This window comes from Zalophus californianus, chromosome 6, assembly GCF_009762305.2.
Source record: "Zalophus californianus isolate mZalCal1 chromosome 6, mZalCal1.pri.v2, whole genome shotgun sequence".
NCBI lineage: Eukaryota > Metazoa > Chordata > Mammalia > Carnivora > Otariidae > Zalophus > Zalophus californianus.
Window position 1 is genome coordinate 118,581,534 of NC_045600.1, and position 22,780 is coordinate 118,604,313.

At 38.1% G+C, this 22,780-nt stretch overlaps 1 protein-coding gene and 1 pseudogene across 2 annotated transcripts in view; one reads left to right on the forward strand and one right to left on the reverse strand.

Annotated features, from left to right (window-relative positions):
- OCA2 (OCA2 melanosomal transmembrane protein) overlaps positions 1-22,780 on the forward strand; it is a 526,634-nt gene that overhangs the window by 241,356 nt on the left and 262,498 nt on the right. For both annotated transcript variants that reach the window (XM_027572901.1, XM_027572904.1), the window contains exon 19: positions 17,614-17,741. In XM_027572901.1, the coding sequence (XP_027428702.1) occupies positions 17,614-17,741 (128 nt within the window). The remainder of the gene's footprint in view (positions 1-17,613; positions 17,742-22,780) is intronic.
- LOC113910575 lies at positions 5,655-6,587 on the reverse strand (annotated as a pseudogene).

Below are 22,780 nucleotides of genomic sequence, written 5' to 3' on the forward strand. Positions count from 1 at the left end.
CTCTTTGCCGATTTGGATGCCTTTGATTTCTTTTTGTTTCCTGATTGCTGTGGCTAGGACTTCTAATACTATGTTGAATAGCAGTGGTGAGGGTGGAAATCCCTCCTGTGTTCCTGACCTTATGGGGAAAGCTCTCAGCTTTTCCCCATTGAGAATGATATTCGCTGTAGGTTTTTCAAAGCAGCTTTTATGATATTGAGGTATGTACCCTCTATCCCTACACTCTGAAGAGTTTTGATTAAGAAAGGATGCTGTACTTTGTCAAATGCTTTTTCTGTATCTATTGAGAGGATCATATGATTCTTGTTCTTTTGTTAATGTATCACGTTGATTGATTTGAGGATGTTGAACCAGCCTTGCAGCCCAGGAATAAATCCCACTTGGTCATGGTGAATAATCCTTTTAATGTACTGTTGGATCCTATTGGCTAGTATTTTGGTGAGAATTTTTGCATCCATGTTCATCAAGATTATTGGTCTGTAATTCTCCTTTTTGATGGGGTCCTTGTCTGGTTTGGGGATCAAGGTAATGGTGGCCTCATAAAATGAGTTTGGAAGATTTCCTTCCATTTCTATTTTTCGGAACAGTTTCAGGAGAATAGGCATTAATTCTTCTTTAAATGTTTGGTAGAATTCCCCTGGGAAGCCATCTGGCCCCGGGCGTTTGTTTCTTGGGAGATTTTGGATGACTGCTTCAATTTCCTTAGTGGTTATAGGTCTGTTCAGGTTTTCTATTTCTTCCTGGTTCAGTTTTGGTAGTTGATACATCTCTAGGAATGCACCCATTTCTTCCAGGTTATCTAATTGGCTGGCATAGAGTTGCTCATAATATGTTCTTACAATTGTTTGTATTTCTTTGGTGTTGGTTGTGGTCTCTCCTCTTTCATTCATGATTTTGTTGATTTGGGTCATTTCCCTTTTCTTTTTGATAAGTCTGGCCAGGGGTTTATCAATCTTGTTAATTCTTTCAAAGAACCAGCTCCTAGTTTCGTTGATCTGTTCTACTGTTCTTTTGGTTTCTATTTCATTGATTTCTCTTCTGATCTTTATTATTTCTCTTCTCCTGCTTGGTTTAGGCTTTATTTGCTCTTTCTTCTCCAGCTCCTTTAGGTTTGGTTTAGGTTGTGTATTTGAGACCTTTCTCGTTTCTTGAGAAAGGCTTGTATTGCTATATACTTTCCTCTCAGGACTGCCTTTGTGGCATCCCAAAGATTTTGAACATTTGTATTTTCATTTCATTGGTTTCCATGAATTTTTTAAATTCTTCTTTAATTTCCTGGTTGACCCATTCATTCTTTAGTAGGATGCTCTTTAGCCTCCATGTATTTGAGTTCTTTCCGACTTTCCTCTTGTGATTGAGTTCTAGGTTCAAAGCACTGTGGTCTGAAAATATGCAGGAAATATTTCTAATCTTTTGGTACCGGTTGAGACCTGATTTGTGACCTAGGATGTGATCAATTCTGGAGAATGTTCCATGGGCACTAGAGAAGAATGTGTATTCCACTGCTTAGGGATGGAATGTTCTGAATATGTCTGTGAAGTCCATTTGATCCAGTGTGTCGTTTAAAGTCTTTATTTCCTTGTTGATGTTTTGCTTAGATGATCTGTCCATTTCAGTGATGGGGATGTTAAAGTCCCCCACTATTATTGTATTGTTGTCGATGTGTTTCTTTGCTTTTGTTATTAATTGCCTTATATAATTGGCTGCTCCCATTTAGGGGCATAGATATTTACAATTGTTAGATCTTCTTGTTGCATAGGCCCTTTAATTAGAATATAGTGTCCTTCCTCATCTCTTATTACAGTCTTTGTTTTAAAATCTAATTTGTCTGATATAAAGATTGCCACCCCAGCTTTTTTTGGGTCCATTAGCATGGTAAATGGTTCTCCACCCCCCTCACTTTCAATCTGGGGGTGTCTTTGGGTCTAAAATGAGTCTCTTCAAGACAGCATATTGATGGGTCTTGTTTTTTAATCCAATCTGATAGCCTGTGTCTTTTGATTGGGGCATTGAGCCCATTTACATTCAGGGTAACAATTGAAAGATATGGATTTAGTGCCATTGTATTGCCTGTAAGGTGACTCTTACTCTATATTGTCTGTATTCCTTTCTGGTCTATGCTGGTTTTAGGCTGTCTCTTTGCTTAGAGGACCCCTTTCAATATTTCTTGTAGCGATGGTTTCGTGTTTGCAAATTCCTTTAGTGTTTGTTTGTCCTGGGAGCTTTTTATCTCTCCTTCTATTTTCAATGACAGCCTAACGGGATATAGTATCCTTGGCTGCATATTTTTCTCATTTAGTGCTCTGAAGATATCATGCCAGTCCTTTCTGGCCTGCTATGTCTCTGTGGATAGCTCTGTTGCCAATCTAATGTTTCTACCATTATAGGTTACATATCTCTTCTCCCAAGCTGCTTTCAAGATTTTCTCTTTGTCTCTGAGACTCGTAAGTTTTACTATTAGGTGTCGGGGTGTTGACCTATTTTTATTGATTTTGAGAGGGGTTCTCTGTGCCTCCTGGATTTGATGCCTGTTTCCTTTCCCACATTAGGGAAGTTCTCTGCTATAATTTGCTCCAATATACCTTCTACCCTTCTCTCTCTTTCTTCTTCTTCTGGGATCCCAATTATTCTAATGGTGCTTCATCTTATCATATCACTTATCTCTCGAATTCTGCCCTCTTGATCCAGTAGTTGTTTATCTCTCTTTTTCTCAGCTTCTTTATTTTCCATCATTTGGTCCTCTATATCGCTGATTCTCTCTTCTGCCTCATTTATCCCAGCAGTTAGAGCCTCCTTTTTTGATTGCCCTTCATTAATAGCCTTTTTGATTTCCATTTGGTTAGATTTTAGTTCTTTTATTTCTCCAGGAAGCGTTTCTCTAATAACTTCCATGCTTTTGTCAAGCCCAGCTAGTATCTTTAAAATCATGATTCTGAACTCTAGGTCTGACATTGTACTAATGTCCATATTGAGTAGGTCCCTTGCAGACGGTACTACCTCTTGTTCCTTTTTTGAGGTCATTTTTTTCATCTTGTCATTTTGTCCAGAGGAGAATAGCTGAATGAGAGAAGAAAATGCTAACAGTTTAACAACGTCCCCAGCAAATATACTCTAAACAAATCAGAAAAGACCTGAAACAAGGGGAAATGAAAGGGAAAGAAAGAAAAAAGAAAGAGAAAAAGAAAAAAAAGAAAAAGATAAAAACAAACAAAAACAGAACAAAACAAAACAAAACAAAACCAGAATATGATCAAATATGATCAGGCTGGTGCATAGATCAGTGCCACACACTAGATTTTGGGTGTATTTCGGTCTGTTAGAAGAAAGTGCCTCCTAAGATTTTAAAGAAAGAAAGACTTATATATTTACAAAATAAGGGTTGATACAATGAAGGGATGGAAGATGACTGTAAGGATGAAAATTATAAAAGATTTTATAAAACTAATTGATAAGAAGTTGTTTGAAAAAAGAAAGATGATTTAAAAAAAAAGAAAAATAAAGGAGAGAATGTGATCAGGTGTGAGACTAGAACAAAGCCATACACTAGTGATTTAGGGTATACTTTGATCTGTTAGAAGAAACTGTATCTCAAAATTTTAAAGAGAGAACAACTTATATATATATGTCAAAAATAAGGGTATCCAATATGAAGGGATAGAATATGACTCTAAAAATGAAAAATAAATTTTTCTTTCAAAAAGGAATTGATAAGATGTTGGTTGAAAAATGGAAAAAGAAAAATAAAAAAAAACAGTTAAAAATTTTTTTGAAAAACTAATGAATCATGGTAAAATAGCCATGAATTCCATGTGCAGTATTCCCCTAGCGCTGGAGTTCTCCCGTTCTTGATTGGTAAACTTGGTCTTGGCTGACTGTTCCTGCTGATCTTCTGGGGGAGTGGCCTGTTGCCGTGGTTCCCAAATGTGTTTGCTGGAGGCGGAATTGCCCCGCCCTTGTCAGTCCAGGCTAAGCAATCTGCTCGGGTTTGCTCTTGGGAGTTTTTGTTCCCTGTAAGCTTTCCGTATAGCTTTGGAGGACGAGAGTGAAAATGGTGGCCTCCCAATACCGCACGGAGGAGCTGAGAACTCGGGGCCCCGCTCCTCCGTGCGCCCCCAGAGAAAAGCAGTCACAGCCATCTCCCCGGTCTTCGGCCACAGTCTGCGCTCCCCTGGCCTGTGTCTGTGTGTTTCTTTCTCTGGCACCAGAGTCGGTGTGGAGTCTCCAAACCTAGCAGATCCCTGCGGTGCGCTCCCGTGCCGCTCCTCTTGGGGGAGGAAGGAGAGTCTCCCCGGATCTGCCGCTTGTTGGCTCCCTGCTGCAGGAGCAGTGGCCCGACTGTGTCGCCAATCACAGCTTATGGCAATCCCGAGCTGAGAGTCCGCACCTTGGCTCTGTCTCTGCAGCCAGCTTCCCCGCTCTAATACCTGTGAGCTCTGCTACACTCAGGCACCCCCAGTCTTTCTATGACCCCGAGGGTCCTGAGACCACACTGTCCTGCGGGGGTTCCACCCCTCACTTAGCCACTGAAGCGACGTCCCTCAGCGGAGCCGACTTCTCAAAAGTTCCGATTTTGTGCTCCGCGGCTCTATCACTTGCCAGAAGCGGCCGATGGAGGCCCCCTCCCCCGCTGTCTATCCTCCCGAATATCGCCTCGGGTTCACTTCTCCACACGTCCTACCTTCCAGGAAGTGGTCGCTTTTCTGTTCAGAGAGTTGTTGCTACTCTCTTCTTCGATATCCTGTTGAGTTCATAGGTGTTCAGAATGGTTTGATCCCTATTCAGCTGAATTCCTGAGACCAGACAAAATCCAGGTCTCCTACTCCTCTGCCATCTTGCTCCGCCTCCCCTCAAATATATCTTCTAGTTCTCTCTCTCTCTCCACTCCCTCTGGGATTCCAGTAATTCTGTCATTGGAACACTTCATGGTGTCACTTATTTCTCTGATTCTAGTTTCATGGATTCTGAGTTGTTTTTCCCTGGCCTCTTCTTTTCCTTTTTTATCTATTAAATTGTCTTACAGGTCACTGATTCATTCTTCTGCCTCACTTACCCTAGCTGTTAGATTATCTAGATTAGATTGGATCTCATTGATAGCATTTTTTTTAAGTGGGTATTTTATTTATTTTTTACTTAAACCTATAAACCAACCAGCCAAACTGGTACTATTACCATGATACATTAAAATATAAAACATCTTTCTACAAATACTAGAATAATGAACAAATTAACAGTTCTAGTAAAACATCACAAGGGACAGAGGAAATCAATGAAGCACATTGTAGCTTAACCCTTCACTGTTAGTAATTGAGGTTATTAACAAGAAAAGCCTCATAATCTTGGAAAATACAGATTATCCTTCATCACACGTCTTTGTATCTTCACTTCTTTTTCTTGAGATTAGATTCTAGAGCCTAAAGATATCCACATTAGTATTGTATCTGGTTATCTATAGCCAGAAACACCTTTTATCATGTTGTCCATAGCAGCCAACACTACTGAAACCTCTTTGACTCCAATCATACCCCCTCAATGGACCCATTAATTATAATGGGAAACAGAATATCGAGGCAGAGTTATATAGGACCCTAAAAGACAAAGCCTAGGAAAAGTAATACAGCCACCGCCCAAATTGAGATCAAATAATATACTCATCGTCACACATCTTCAGGCTGTATGTTCACAGAGTAATTTGGGAACAAATCCATTATTTGCTGGGTACTAAAATACTTAACAGATTGTTGTATTACACTATGGCTTTCCCCAGAAGTTTCTAAGATGGATTCCACATCGCTGATGGAATTTTGCTGGAACTGGATCTGGGGCTGCAGGGATTCCTCTCCACAGTTCTGGAGCTGATTGTTCCAGTCTTGGGGGCACCAGGTCTAACTGGCCCAGGAATGGTTGCTCCAAGACTGGCTGTTCCAGGTCTGGTTGCTCCAAGACTGGCTGTTCCAGGTCTGGTTGCTCCAGTTCAGGTTATTCCAGATCTGGTTGCTCCATATTGGAAGGTTTCCAGAAGCGTTCCTCAGGTATCTCTGGTGGTAGGAATAGAAGCCTGGGTATTCTGCAGTTGCTGTGCTGTTCTGAGTCACACTCTTGCTCTCCTTTGGTCAGTGGTTTTTCTGCCACCTCTTACATTTCATTCTCTGGTTCTGGAAACAGGTCTTCACCTGCTTATAGCTAAGATTCAGAATGTTGGAAAGTTCTTGCATCTGCTGGAGACTGAGGTATTTCTGTCTCTGAAATCGATCGTTGAGGACATAGAGTTCGGTCTGAGAGAACACGGTCCTGATCTTCTGTTTCTTGCCCTGGGCTGTATCTTCCTTCCTCACTGTTCTCTCCTTTCCAGATATGGGTGGTAGTTTTACCCTGGGACTGGTGCTGGAGTCGGGGCTGTCCTGAACAAACAGATCCATGGATGAAGGAAGAAGAGAGACGGTCTCCGCACGGGGTGTCTCAACAGATGACATTTGCAGGGATGCATAATTTTCTTCAGGCCCACAAATCTCAGGCATTGGAGAAGAGTCCCTAGAACTGGGTACTTCAGGGCCAGGTGGGCATTGGGGCAGAACTGGATCTGCACTCATGTTGGTGAGTTGAGGGTAGACGGAAAAAAAAAGAGAGCGAGATTGTAAGAAAGGCCCAGGCTTATGGATCTAGGTGGAAGAGCTGAGAAGTGTAGGAAGACCTCCAGATGTTAAGAGTCTGAGAAAGACAGGATGAAGTGTGTCACCACTGCAATAGTAAGAGCCAACCAGCCAAAGGTCTCATTGATAGCATTTTTAAATTCTGCCAGTTCAGCTTTCATTTCTACTGAGACTCTATGTTGCCATTAATTGATTTCTCCATTCTTGCTATTGTCTTCACAATTGCTAGCCTGAATTCCATCTCCGACATCTTGGTTATATCTGAATCCATTTGTAAATCTACTGCATAAGTCATAATCTCTGAGTCTTTCCTATTTTGGGGGTTCCTCCTCCTAGTCATTCTGTTGATGGGTGGTTGAGGGAATGTATAGAATCCAAATTATTGACCAGAACCTAAGCAAGATGCACCTGTTTTCTAGAGACCTTAGGGTTGCTGGCCTCTTGTTCTCCCAGCCTGTCTTCTGGGGGAGGGACCTGCTGCACTGTTACTCAGGCAACCCTGTTTGGGTGGAGTTGCCCTGCCCCCCTGTGGTGGGGGATGGGCTCAGTGGGAATCAGTTTTGGTGGCTTTTGTTCTCTGGCAGCTTTCCCTGGCGTATTTCTGTGTCTCTTTCAAGAGTCAGAGCAAAAGAGACTGTTTCTAACCCTCTGCCTCAGAGCAGAGAGATCGCAGTCTGTTCTCCAGTGAGCTCTCCAGGCCACACTATCTCCGTTTCTGTCTGTGCTGCTATAAACTGCAGCGTCCTGCATTGTGTGCCCCTCCGCAGAGCCCCCAGTCCTGCCTCCAGGTTGGGGCACGTCTCTGCCCTTTGTGCTTCTAAAACCACCAGCCGCTCCCAGTTCGCATGCACGATCCCGCCGCTCTGGATTTCTGTCCTGGTGGGCTGCCCTAAAGTCCTTTCCCCTTTGCTACTGGTCTGCGAGTCTGTGCCCCATCCCCAGCCTGGAGGCTTTCCCGCACTGGCAGTGCAGGATCCCGATGGCTCCCTCCCCTTTCTTTTTATCTTCCGATATCTGCCCGCAGAATCATGGCTCCCCACTTCATACCTTGAAACCAACCATCTGAGATATTCTGTTTTTAGACCTCCAGATCTTCTTATATCTCAGGCTGATTTCGTGGGTGCTCAGAGTGGTCTGGTAGATATCCAGCTCAATTCCGGGGACCAGTTAGAATAGGGTTCCCTACTCCTCTGCCATGTTTTCTCCCAATGTAGAAGAAGATTCTTAGATTCTTAATGGTGCATTGTTAGTATTTGTAATAGAATGTGAAGCTGAAAATTGTGATGTCCCCATCAGCAGTCTTTTCTTCCAGCACAGTATAAAAGAATCCACCACTTCATCCTTTATCACTTGCTGGCTCTCACTGAGGAGCCAGCCCTGAAAGAACAGAATGGAACATTTCTGATAGTGACCGAGGGGAACATGTTAGAAGGTGCCTCTTCGACTCCTCAGTAAAGGCACCAGGTATTTCCGAGCAGATATGCTTATGCACAGGTAGTTTGATTAGTGCTGCTGCTGGCTCTGCAGACAGTGTGATTAAAATTATGGGAGAAATTGAGGTTTTGAAGGGACAAGGGGGACCTCATTCAATTGTAGGTTATTGCAGGAAATTTTTTGACACAACAAAGCTTTGTGAATATAGGACCTATTCTGAAGTTCGACTGATGAGTACTATGACAGAAGTTTGGACTGGAAGAAAATTCAGACCTCCACAAACTTATAAGGAAAAGTAGAACTGTAGAGAGACTCCTAGTGGAGCTCCCATCTTTCTGTCCTGACTGAAATTTCTCTCAGGATCATGAACAATAACCTGTGTTTTTACTGACTCGGAGGTTCTTTTTTTTTTTTAAAGATTTTATTTATTTATTTGAGAGAGAGAGAATGAGAGATAGAGAGCACAAGAGGGAAGAGGGTCAGAGGGAGAAGCAGACTCCCTGCTGAGCAGGGAGCCCGATGTGGGACTCGATCCCTGGACTCTAGGATCATGACCTGAGCCGAAGGCAGTCGCTTAGCCAACTGAGCCACACAGGCGCTCCTGACTCAGAGATTCTTACTGCCATATGGTAGAGCAAGCACTGGGATGCCATTTCTGGTTTGTAGAAGACCATTATCCAGGAAAAGTGCAATTGCTGTAATTTTTTACTGGGAATTTAAAGAAATCTGCTATCTTTAGGAGAGAAATAAAGGAATCAGCCATCAGATAATATGGAACAGATAAGCAATATTTGTCTTTAGTACTGTGGTAGGTGCCCTGGAGAATTCAGAGAAAAGTAACAAAATCTAGTCAGGCAAACAAAGCTACATACATGGAACAATCAGGCCACTCTGGCTCCTCTGCTTAAAAAAAAACTTCAGTGACTTCTCTGTCTACAGCATGAGATTCCAATAACTTTGCATGCTATATAAGGCCTTCTGATCTACCTCATGCACACTAAATGACAGTGCACTTCCCAACCAGGACATTTTTACTCTTCTATCTTTTTATTGTGGTAAAAAATATATCACATAAAATTTGACATTGTATCCATTTTTAAGTGTACAGTTCAGTGGTATTAATTACATTCACAGTGCTGTGTAACCATTACCATGATTTATTTCTAAAACTATTCATCACCCTAAACAGAAACTCTGTAACTATTAAACAATAGCCCTCATTTTCTTCTTCTGTACTCCCGGTCCCTGGTAACCTCTAATCTACCTTCCAACTCTATGAATTTGTCTAACCTAGATATTGCATATAAGTGGAATCATACAATATTTGCCCTTTTATGCTGGCTTATTTCAATTAGAATAATGTTTTCTGATTCATCCGTGTTATAACATATATCAGAAATTAAATTTTTTTAACATATAATGTATTATTTGCTTCAGAGGTACATATCTATGATTCAACGGTCTTGCACAATTCACAGCGCTCACCATAACACATACCCTCCCCAATGTCTATCACCCAGCCACCCCATCCCTCCCACCCCCACCATTCCAGCAACCCTCAGTTTCTTTCCTGAGATTAAGAATTCCTAATATCAGTGAGGTGATATGACATATGTCTTTCTCTGATTGACTTATTTCGCTCAGCATAACACCCTCCAGTTCCATCCACATCATTGCAAATGGCAAGATCTCATACTCTTTGATGGCTGCATAATATTCCATTGTGTATATATACCACTTCTTTATCCATTCATCTGTCGATGGACATCTTGGCTCTTCCAACAGTTTGGCTATTGTGGACATTGCTGCTATAAACATTGGGGTGCACGTACCCCTTTGGATCCCTACATTTGTATCTTTGTGGTAAATACCCAGTAGTGCAATTGCTGGATCGTATGGTAGCTCTATTTTCCACTTTTTGAGGAACCTCCATACTGTTTTCCAGAGTTGCTGCACCAGCTTGCATTCCCACCAACAGTATAGGAGGGTTCTCCTTTCTCTGCACCCCCACCAACATCTGTCCTTTCCTGACTTGTTAATTTTAGCCATTCTGACTGGTGTGAGGTGGTATCTCATTGAGGTTTTGATTTGGATTTCCCTGATGCCGAGCGATGTTGAGCACTTTTTCATGTGTCTGTTGGCCATTTGGACGTCTTCTTAGGAAAAATGTCTGTTCATGTCTTCTGCCCATTTCTTGATTGGATCATTTGTTCTTTGGGTGTTGAGTTTGATAAGTTCTTTATAGATTTGGGATTCTAGCCCTTTATCTGATATGTCATTTGCAAATATGTTCTCCCATCTGTCAGTTGTCTTTTGGTTTTGTGGACTGTTTCTTTTGCTGTGCAAAAGGTTTTTATCTTGATGAACTCCCAAGAGTTCATTTTTGCCCTTGCTTCCCTTGCCTTTGGCGATGTTTCTCAGAAGAAGTTTCTGCGGCTGAGGTCGAAGAGGTTGCTGCCTGTATTCTCCTTTAGGATGTTGATGGACTCCTGTCTCACATTTAGGTCTTTCAGTCATTTTTAGTCTATTTTTGTGTGTGGTGTAAGGAAATGGTCCAGTTTCATTCTTCTGCATGTGGCTGTCCAATGTTCCCAACACCATTTGTTGAAGAGACTTTTTTCCATTGGACATTCTTTCCTGCTTTGTCAAAGATAAAGTTGACCATTGAGTTGAGGGTCCATTTCTGGGCTCTGTATTCTGTTACATTGGTCTATGTGTCTATTTTTGTACCAGTACCATACTGTCTTGATGATGACAGCTTTGTAATAGAGATTGAACGCCGGAATTGTGATGCCGCCAGCTTTGCTTTTCTTTTTCAACATTCCTCTGGCTATTCGAGGTCTTTTCTGGTTCCATACAAATCTTAGGATTATTTGTTCCATTTCTTTGAAAAAAGTGGATGGTATTTTGATGGAGATTGCATTGAATGTGTAGATTGCTCTAGGTAGCATTGAGATCTTCACAATATTTGTTCTTCCAATCCATGAGCATGGAACGTTTTTCCATTTCTTTGTGTCTTCTTCAATTTCTTTCATGAGTATTTTATAGTTTTATGAGTACAGATTCTTTCCCTCTTTGGTTAAATTTATTCCTAGGTATCTTATGGTTTTGGGTGCAATTGTAAGTGGGATTGATGCCTTAATATCTCTTTCTTCTGTCTTGTTGTTGGTGTATACGAATGCCACTGATTTCTGTGCATTGATTTTATATCCTGCTACTTTACTGAATTCCTGTATGAGTTTAGCAGTTTTGGAGTGGAGTCTTTTGGGTTTTCCACATAAAGGATCATATCATCTGCAAACAATGAGAGTTTGACAACTTCTTTGCCAATTTGGATACCTTTTATTTCTTTTTGCTGTCTGATTGCTATGGTTAGGACTTCTAATCCTATGTTGAATAGCAGTGGTGATAGTGGACATCCCTGGTGTGTTCCTGACCTTAGGGTCAAAGCTCTCAGTTTTTCCCCAGAGAATGATATTTGCTGTAGGTTTTTCATAGATGGCTTTTATGATATTGAGGTATGTACCCTCTATGCCTATACTCTGAAGAGTTTTGATCAAGAAAGGATGCTGTACTTTGTCAAATGCTTTTTCTGCATCTATTGAGAAGATGATATGGTTATTGTTCTTTCTTTTATTAATGTATTGTATCACAGTGATTGATTTGCAGATGTTGAACCAACCTTGCAGCCCAGGGATAAATCCTACTTTGTCATGGTGAATAATCCTTTTAATGGACTGTTGGATATTATTGGCTACTATTTTGGTGAGAATTTTTGCATCTGTATTCATCAGGGATATTGGTCTATAATTCTCCTTTTTGATAGGGTCTTTGGTTTTGGGATCAAGGTAATGGTGGCCTCATAAAACGAGTTTGGAAATTTTCCTTCCATTTCTTTTTTTTGGAACAGTTTCAGAAGGATAGGTATTAATTCTTCTTGAAATGATTGGTAGAATTCCCCTGGGAAGCCATCTGGCCCTGGGCTTGTGTTTCTTGGGAGATTCTTGATGACTGCTTCAATTTCCTTAGTGGCAGTAGGACTGTTCAGGTTTTGTATTTCTTCCTGGTTCAGTTTTGGTAGTTGATACATCTCTAGGAATGCATCCATTTCTTCAAGATTATCTAATTTGCTGGCATATAGTTGCTCACAATATGTTCTTATAATTGTTTGTATTTCTTTGGTGTTGGTTGTGATCTCTCCTCTTTCATTCATGATTTTGTTGAGTTGGGTCATTTCTCTTTTCTTTTTGATAAGTCTGGCCAGGGGTTTATCAATCTTGTTAATTCTTTCAAAGAACCAGCTCCTAGTTTCGTTGATCTGTTCTACTGTTCTTTTGGTTTCTATTTCATTGATTTCTGCTCTGATCTTTATTATTTCTCTTCTCCTGCTGGGTTTAGGCTTTATTTGCTGTTCCTTCTCCAGCTCCTTTAGGTGTAGGTTAAGGTTGTGTATTTGAGACCTTTCTTGTTTCTTGAGAAAGGCTTGTATTGCTATATACTTTCCTCTCAGGACTGCCTTTGCGGCATCCCAAAGATTTTGAACAGTTGTGTTTTCATTTTCATTTGTTTGCAGGAATTTTTAAAATTCTTCTTTAATTTTCTGGTTGACCCATTCATTCCTTAGTAGGATGCTCTTTAGTCTCCATGTATTTGAGTTCTTTCTGACTTTCCTCTTGTGATTGAGTTCTAGTTTCAAAGCACTGTGGTCTGAATATATGGAGGGAATGATCCCAATCTTTTGGTACCAGTTGAGACCTGATTTGTGACCTAGGATGTGCTATATTCTGGAGAATGTTCCACGGGCACTAGAGAAGAATGTGTATTCTGTTGCTTGGGATGGAATGTGTTGAATATATCTGTGAAGTCCACTTGGTCCAGTGTGTCATTTAAAGCCTTTATTTTCTTCTTGATCTTTTGCTTAGATGATCTGTCCATTTCAGTGAGGGGGGTGTTAAAGTCCCCCACTATTATTGTATTGTTGTCGATGTGTTTCTTTGCTTTGATTATTAATTGGCTTTTTTAGTTGGTTGCTCCCATGTTAAGGGCATAGATATTTACAATTGTTAGATCTTCTTGTTGGGTAGACCCTTTAAGTAGGATATAGGGCCCTTCCTCATCTCTTATTACAGTCTTTGTTTTAAAATCTAATTTGTCTGATATAAGGATTGCCACCCCAGCTTTCTTTTGGTGTCCATTAGCATGGTAAATGGTTTTCCATCCCTTCACTTCCAACCTGGGGGTGTCGTTTGGTCCAAAATGAGTCTCTTACAGACAGCATATCAATGGGTCTTGTCTTTTTATCCAATCTGATAGCCTGTGTCTTTTGATTGGGGCATTGAGCCCATTTACATTCAGGGTAACTATTGAAAGATATGAATTTAGTGCCATTGTATTGCCTGGAAGGTGACTGTTACTGTATATTGTCTGTATTCCGTTCTGGTCTATGCTGCTTTTAGCCTCTGTCTTTGCTTAGAGGACCCCTTTCAATATTTCTTGTAGCGCTGGTTTCGTGTTTGCAAATTTCTTTAGTTTTTGTTTGTCCTGGAAGCTTTTTATCTCTCCTATTTTCAATGACAGCCTAGCTGGATTAGTATTCTTGGCTGCATATTTTTCTCGTTTAGTGCTCTGAAGATATCATGCCAGTCCTCTCTGGCCTGCCAGGTCTCTGTGGATAGGTCTGTTGCTAATTTAATATTTCTACCATTGTAGGTTACAGTCTCTTCTCCCAAGCTGCTTTTAGGATTTTCTCTTTGTCTCTGAGACTCGTAAGTTTTACTATGAGATGCTGGGGTGTTAACATGTTTTTATTGATTTTGAGAGGGGTTCTCTGTGCCTCCTGGATTTTGATGCCTGTTTCCTTCGCCAAATTAGGGAAGTTCTCTGCTCTAATTTGCTCCAATATACCTTCTGCCCCTCTCTCTCTTTCTTCTTCTTCTGGGATCCCAATTGTTCTAATGTTGTTTCATCTTATGATGTCAGTTATCTCTAGAATTCTGCCCTCATGATCCAATAGTTTTTATCTCTTTTCTCAGCTTTATTTTCCATCATTTGCTCGTCTATATTGCTAATTCTCTCTTCTGCCTCATTTATCGTAGCAGTTAGAGCCCCCATTTTTCACTTCACTTCATTAATAGCCTTTTTGATTTCAACTTGGTTAGATTTTAGTTCTTTTTTTCTCCAGAAAGGGTTTCTCTAATAACCTCCGTGTTTTTTTTAAGCCCAGCTAGTATCTTTCAAATCATGATTCTGAACTCTAGGTCCGACATCTTACTAATGTCCGTATTGAGTAGGTCCCTGGCAGTCAGTACTGCCTCTTGTTCTTTTTGTTGAGGTGATTTTTTCCATCTTTTCATTTTGTCTAGAGGAGATTAGATGAATGAGAGAACAAAATGCTAATAGGGTAACAACGTCCCCAGAAAATTTACTCTAAACAAATCAGAAAAGTTCTGAAACTGGAGGAAAAGAAAGGGAAAGAAAGAAAAAAGAAAAAGATAAAAACAAACAAATACAGAACAAAAAAAAAACCCACCAGAATATGATCAAATATGATTAGGTTGGTGCATAGATCAATGCCACACACTAGATTTTGGTTGTATTTTGGTCTGTTAGAAGATAATGCCTCCCCAAATTTTAAAGAAATATAAACTTATGTATGTACAAAAATAAGGGTTGATACGATGAAGGGATAGAATATGACTGTAAAAATGAAAATTTTAAAAGATTTTACGAAAGGAATTAATGAGAAGTTGGTTGAAAAAGTAAGGAGAGGATTTAAAAATAAGAAAAAAAAAGGGAGAGAATGTGATTAGGCAGGAGACTAGAACAAAGCTGTACACTAGTGATTTAGGGTATATTTTGATCTGTTAGAAGAAACTGTATCTCAAAATTTTAAAGAGAGAACAACTTATATATAAATATGCCAAAAATAAGGGTACCTACTATGAAGGGATAGAATATGACTCTAAAAATGAAAAATAAAAATATTTTTTAAAAAAGGGATTGATAAGATGTTGGTTGAAAAAGGTAAAAAGAAAAATTCAAAAAAAAAAAAGACAATTGAAATAAAAATTAACTTTGAAGAACTAAAGAATCATGGTAAAAAAGCCATGAATTCTATGTGCAGTATTCCCCTAGTGTTGGACTTCTTCATTCTCATTGATCGGTAAATTTGGTCTTGGCTGGCAGTTCTTGCTGATATCCTGGGCGAGAGGTCTGTTGCAGTGGTTCCCAAATGTCTTTGCCGGAGGCAGATTTGCCCCGCCCTTGCAAGTCTGGTCTAAGTAATCTGCTCGGGTTTGCTCTTGGGAAGTTTTGTTTCTTGCAGGGTTTCCCTACGGCTTTGGAGGACGAGAGTGAGAATGGTGGCCTCCCAATCTCTGCCTAGGAGGAGCTGAGAACTCGGGGCCCCACTCCTTAGTAAGCCCCAGGGAAAACAGTCAATCACTCCCATCTCTCTGGTCTCATGCCGAACTCCGTGCTCACCCGGCCTGTGACCGAGCATTTCTATCTCTGGCACATGACCCCCGTGTGGAGCTCTCCAAACCCAGCAGATCCCTGCGGTGCACTCCCACGCCTCTTCTCCCAGGGGAGGAATGGGAGTCTCCCTGGATCTGCTGCTTGTTGGGTCCCTGCTGGTAGAGCAGGGACCGGCCAGACTGTGCTGCGGATCACGGTTTATAGCAACCCCGAGCTGAGAGCCCATGCCTCCGCTCTGTCTCTCAGCTGGCTTCCCTACTCCATTCCTGGGAGCTCTGCCACAACTCAGGCACCCTCGGTCTTTCTGTGACCCGGAGGGTTCTGAGACCACACTGTCCTGCAAGGGTTCCACCCTCTGCTTAGCTGCTGGAGCGACGTCCCTCAGCGGAGCTGACTTCTAAAAGTTCAGATTTTATGCTCTGCTGCTCTATCTTTTGCCAGAAGTGGCAGATGGGGGCCCCTGCCCCCGCTGTCTATCCTCCTGAATATCACCTTGGATTCACTTCTCCGCACATCCTACCTTCCAGAAAGTGGTCGCTTTTCTGTTTAGAGGGTTGTTGCTATTCTTTTCTTTGATCTCCTGTTGAGTTTGTAGGTGTTCAGAATGGTTTGATCCCTATCCAGCTGAATTCCTGGGACCAGACGAAATCCAGGTCTCCTACTCCTCTGCCATCTTGCTCCAGTACTCTTTTTTTTTTTTTTTAAAGATTTATGTATTTATTTTAGAGAGAGAGAGTAGCCAGGCTGGTGGGGGAGGGGGGCAGAGGGAGAAAGAGGAGCTTGAAGTGGGGCTTTATCGCATGACTCTGAAATCAAGACCTGAGCCAAAATCAAGAGTTGGACACTTAACTAATGAGCCACCCAGACACCCCAAAGTAGTACTCTTTTTATGTCTGTAGAATTTATAGTCATGTCACTGTTCTTTTTCTTGATATTGGCTAATTTTGTCCTCTCGTATTTTGTCCTATTCAAATTGGCTAAGGTTTATCAACCTTCTTGATTTTCTCTAAGAACCAAATTTTGGTGTCATTGCTTTGCTTTACTATTTTTCTACTTTCTATTTCACTGATTTCTGCTCCAATCCTTACTCTTTCTTTTCTTCTACTTATTTTGGGTCTTATTTGCCCTACTCATTAAAAAAAATGACCAGACTGTTTGAATAACAACTTCACAAAAGAAGATCTGTAGATGGCAAAAAGCTACATGAAAAACACTCAACATCATTAGCCTTTAGAGAAATGTAATTTGAAACCACAATAAATACTCACTGGAATGTCCAACATTAAAAAAGCCTGACCCAGTGTTGAAAATCTTGGGTAACAAATTCTGATACTGCTGGTGGTGTTATAAAATGTTACAACCATTTTGGAAAACAATTTCACAGTTTCTTAAAACATAAATATTCTATAATATTAACCTATCATATGATCAACTATTCCATTCCTAGGTATTTGTCCAAGGGAACTGAAAACACATGCATAGATAGATAATTGTATATGATAGCACATTCGTTTGTAATAGTCAAATAATGGAAGCAATCCAAATGTCCCATCAACAGTGAATAGATATGTACATCATCCCATAGCCATACTATGGTATACTAGTAAACAATAAAAAGTAATGGACTATTGATCCACAAACCAATATTGAAGAATCTTAAAATAGTTGTGTTGAAGTGGAAGCAGTCAGACAAAAGAATGAATGCTGTATGATTGCATTTATAGAAAATATAGAAAATGTAAACCAATCTATAGTGAAAAAAAAAAGACATAAATAGTTCCTGGGGGTAGGGTGGGGTTACAGGGGGAGCTAGAGAGGATACAAGAATGCAAACATTAGTAAATTGCTGGGGGTAGTTAATGTTTTCATTATCTTGATTGTATTATTGGTTTTGTGGGTATATACATTAGCCAAAATATAAATTGTACATTTTGAATATGTTCAGTTTGCAGAATATAAATTTTCTTCAATAAAGAAAGCAATCAGAAGATAAGAACTCAGTGTGTTAACAATTGAACTACATCTATGTCTATATGTCCACTTATTTGTTTTTCAGGGTGGATTGCTATTCTGGGTGCCATCTGGTTGCTAATTTTAGCTGATATTCATGATTTTGAGATAATTCTACACCGAGTGGAATGGGCAACTCTTCTATTCTTTGCAGCACTCTTTGTTCTGATGGAGGTAAGACTTTAGAACTTTTGCAATGTCATCTTTTACCTGACTTTTATATTTCATCTTTTACTGAGTGAATGAAAAAAGCCCAAGTCTATAAGTCTTTCCACATATTCACCAAGGAGAAAATGATGGAGTTTGTAATTAGAATATTTTAAGTTAAACCAGCTTTTATCTCAGCCACCTAAATATTTCTGATAAAATTGTTTATTTGGTTGCTTTTTAAAAAATTATCTTTGTGGTTTGTAAACTTGTTCAGATTTCATTTGATATAAAGTAGAACTTGCTGTAAGTTGGGTTTAGAGCTGAATGACTTGTTAGAGCAAATTTATAGGGTAATATTATCTTGACGGTCTATTTCATTTTGTGTAGTACTTAAGTAAATATTCTATGTTATCATGGAAAAGACTACATCAAAGAAAAGAGTGAATAATATATATTGTTTTAGTCATTGTTACAAAATTTATTAAAAAATTATTGACATTATTGTTCAGTCTTGAGACTTAATTTATGAACTTGTATCCTCCTCCTCCTCAAATACAAGGTTTGCTGATGTAGAAAAATACTACTCCCTAAAGGATATCTCCTCAAGCACACCAAATGTCTCACATTAATTATCTTAACTTGCTGATGACAGATCCATTGTTTTATTTCTTCTCTGGATTAAAACTTTGACACTTTCCCCCCCCAGTGTCTTTAAGACAAATCCCCTTGAAGTTTTGTAATTTATGTCTTTACTCGTAATGGATTGTGTGGATGTAATCAAGTGACTCATTTAGTCCCTCCAAATCACTTAGGGAGTTGTGAATTATATTCGAGGTCCTTGGTTCCCTACTCAGAAACTTCACTTTTTTCTTTTGGGTATTCTTCCACACCAAACACATAGACTACGGAGGGGAAATTTCTGGTTACTGTTTTCATGATTGGACTTTGAAAGTCTGACTTGATTACATGTTTACTCCAGGCATAAACTGCTATCTCATCTGGGTTTGGGCATATTTTCCCAGTTTTATGCTTAACCTTTGTGTTGATGGAATAAACAATGGGATTTTTTAAAACAACTTTATTGAGATGTAACTTACATATCATAAAATTCACCCATGTTAAGTTTATAATTCAATGATTTTTAATAAAATTCAGAACATTTGCATTATCCAAAAAGATTGTGCATGTCCTTTACAATTAATTCTAGCTCCCAAATCCAGCTTTAAGCAACCACTAATTTTTCTGTCTATTTATTTGCCTTTCCTGTACACTTTATCTAAAAGAGTCATATACTGTATAGGCTTTTCTGTCTGATTTCTTTAATTAGAATAATGATAATAATGTTGAGGTTTATTCATGTCCTTGTATGTATCTTTATCTAATTTTTTATTACTGAATAGTTTTCCACTATGTGGATATACTATATTTTATTTACCCAATCACCATTTGATAAATATTTGTATGGTTTCCAATTTTGAATTTTATGAATATTACTGTCATAAACGTTTGTGTATGTCTTTGCGTGGAAATATAATCTTTGTGTAGAAATATATTTTCATTTCTTTGAGGTAGATGCTAGGCTTTATCATAAGTTTAGCTTCTTAAGAAACAGCCAAAATGTTTTCCACAGTGGCTACACCATTTTACATTCTCACCAGTAATGTAATAGGATTCCAGTGTCTCTACATTGTCACCTATTGGCTTTCTTTCTAGTAGGTGTGAAGTGGTATCTCATTGTGATACTCAACATCATGTTATTAGTCATTTTTTATATGTTTGGCAAATTTCTATTCAAGACTTTTCACCACTTTTCATTTGGGTTTTTTTCTTTTTTGAGTCATAATAGTCCTTTATATATTAATCTTTCACTAAATATATGATTTGATTCTGATTGTACATTGCCATTATATAGAAATGAAATTAATTTTTTATATTGGTGTTGTATGCTGTGAGCTTGTTGAACTAATTTATTAGTCTAGTAGTTATTTTTGGATTCCTTAGAATTTTCTTTCATATCATTTGTAAATAGAGACATTTTAATTTCTTCCTTTTCTGATCTGGATGCCTTTAACTACCTCACAATCTCTCCCTTCCTCTTTCCCATTTTCCTTCTCTTTCTTTTTCTCTTGTCTTGTTGACTAGAACTTCCAGTTCAGTGTTGGATAGAAGTGGTGAGCACTGATACCTTGTTCCTGAGCTTAGGGGCAAAGCATTCAGCTTTTCACTACTATGCATAATGTTTGTTCTAGGTTTTTCTTAATAGAAGCTCTTTATCAGGTTGAAAAAGTTCCAATATATTCCTAGTTTGTTGTGAATTTTTATCAGAAAAATATATTGGATTTTGAAAAATCCTTGTCCATATCTATTGAGATGACCATGTAATTTTTATCCTTGAGTCTATTAATTTGAATCTATTAATATGGTATACTACATTAATGGATTTTCAGATGTTAAATTTACTTTGCATTCTTAGAATAAATCTCACTTGGTCATGGTGTATAATAAATTGTTGAATTCAGTTTGTATATTCATGAGTGATATTAGTCTGCATTATTATTTTATGTGACGTTTCTGGCTTTGGTTTCAGCATAATACTGAATGAGTATAATAGAATAAGTTGAGAAGTGTTCTTTGTGGAAGAGTTTGTGAAGGATTGGTTTTAATAGCCAACTGAAGTGTTCAGTGAAGCGATCTGGGCCTGGAATTTAATTTGTGGGGAAGTTTTGTGTTTGTTTTAGGAATTCAATTTCTTTGGTCATTCAGATGTCTATTTCTTCTTGAGTAAATTTTAGTAATTTTTGTCTTTTATGAATTTGTCTATTTCCTTTAAATTGTTTATTTTTGGCATAAGTTGTTTATAATATTGCCTTATAATACTTTTTTATTTCTGTGAAGGCATTAGTGATGCCCCCTCTCTCGTTTCTTATTTTGGTGATTAGTCTCTTTTTTTTCTTGGTTAGTGTAGGTAAAGTTGGACATTTTGTTAATCTTTTTAAAAAAGAGCAAATTTTGACTTCATTGATTTTGTCCATAGTTTTTTTCTATTTCATTGATTTTTCCTCTAACCTTTATTATTTCATTTCTACTCTTGCTCTTGACTTAGTGTTCTCTTTTTTCCCCTAGGTTCTTAAGGAGGAACCTTAAGTTATTGACTTGAAATCTTTCTTATTTTCTCATATAAGCATTTAAAGTTATACATTTTCCCCAAGCACTACTTCTCTGCATCCCTTAAATTACATGTATTGTCTTCCATTTTCATTTAGTTCAAAATATTTTCTAATTTTCCTTGTAATTTATTTTTTGAATCATAGATTATTTAGAAGTATGTTTTATTAAGTTCCAAATATTTGAGGATTGCTCATATTTCCTTCTGTTTTTGATCTTTAGTTTAATTCAGTTGTGTTTTCCATCATTTCAGTTCTCTTAATTTTATTGAGACTTGTGGTGTAGAATTTGGTCTTTCCTGGAGAACATTCCACTTGTGCTTGAAAAGTATGTGTTCTTTGCTGTTGTTTGTGGAATGTGCTATTAAATGTCAGATATGTCATGTTTGTTAACAGTTTTAAGTCTCATATATCACAAATATGTGATGTGTAGTTGTTCTATCAGTTATTGAGAGTGGGATATTGAAGTCTTCATTATTGTTGAATTGTGTATTTTTTCTTTCAAGTGTGTTCATTTTGCTTTATGTCTCTTGAGGATTTGTTGTTAGGCACATATATTTTAGAATTATTATATCATCCAAATGAATTGAGCTTTTTTTCATTCTTAAGTGTCCCTCCTTTTCTTTAGTAATATTTTTGTGCTGGAGTCTATTTTGACTGATATTGATATAGCCACTTTAGTCTTCTTTTGTTTACTGTTCGTATGGGCTGTCATTTAAAAAAATCCAATTTGACAATTTTTCTATTGTTTGAAATGTTTAATCCATTCACATTTAATAAAATTATTTTATTGTTGAGTTTATGTCTGCCATTTTGCTATTTGTTTTTGCTTTCTCATTTCTTTTTCGTTCCTTTCTTCTTTGCTGCTTTCTTTGTGATAAAAAATATTTTCTTTTGTATCATTTAAATTCTCCTTTGTTTCTTTTTTTACACCATATTTTAAAATTATTTTCGTGTGGTTATAGGAGTTAAGCTATGCATCTTAATTTATTACAGCCTACTTTGGATTAATAGTAACTTACTTCTAGTAAAATATAGAAATCTTCTTCTAATATGGCTCCAGTTTCTCATCTCTTCTTTGTGCTTTTATTGTTACATATGTTATATCTTTGTTGTATGCCTAACATAGTTATATCATTATTATTTTATGCAATGTATATTAAATAAAGAGAAGAAAAATATATTCATACAGTCTTTTATAAATATGTATTTACCTTTTCCATGGCTCTTTATTTCATTGTATGGATTTAAGTTCACATATGGTGTCAGCCTGAAGGAGTTCCTTTAGTATATCTCGTAGAGCAGGTTGGCTAACAATGTATTCTCTTAGTTTTTGTATGTGAATGCCTTTATTTTGCCTTCATTTTCAAAGGGTAGTTCTGCTGGATCAATATAGGATTCTTGGTTTATAGTTGTTTATTCTTTCAACACTTTGAATCTGTCATCCTACTGCCCTCTGATCTCCATTACTTTTTATTGGAAGTCAGCTGTTAATCACACTGTTTTTTCTCTATGCATATTGATTCATTCTTCTGTTGATGCTTTTGAGACTTTGTCTTTGTCTTTCAATAGTTTGATTATGATACACCTAGGTGTGGATGTCTTTGTGTTTATTGTACTTGTGTATTTTTGAGCTTTTCAGATCTGTAGATTAATTTTTTTAAAAATCAAATTTTAGTATTTGAACAGTTTTTGATTATTATTCCCTCAATTACATTATTATCCCTTTTTTTCTCTTTAAATTATATTGTTTTCCTCTCTTTCTGGGACTCTCATCACAGTCATGTTTGTTTGCTTGATGGAGTCCTAAAGTTCTTCATTTTGTTCATATTTCCTTATTATTTTTTCTTTCTATTCTTCAGAGCAATAATTTCTATTGATAAATCTTAGTTTTCTTCT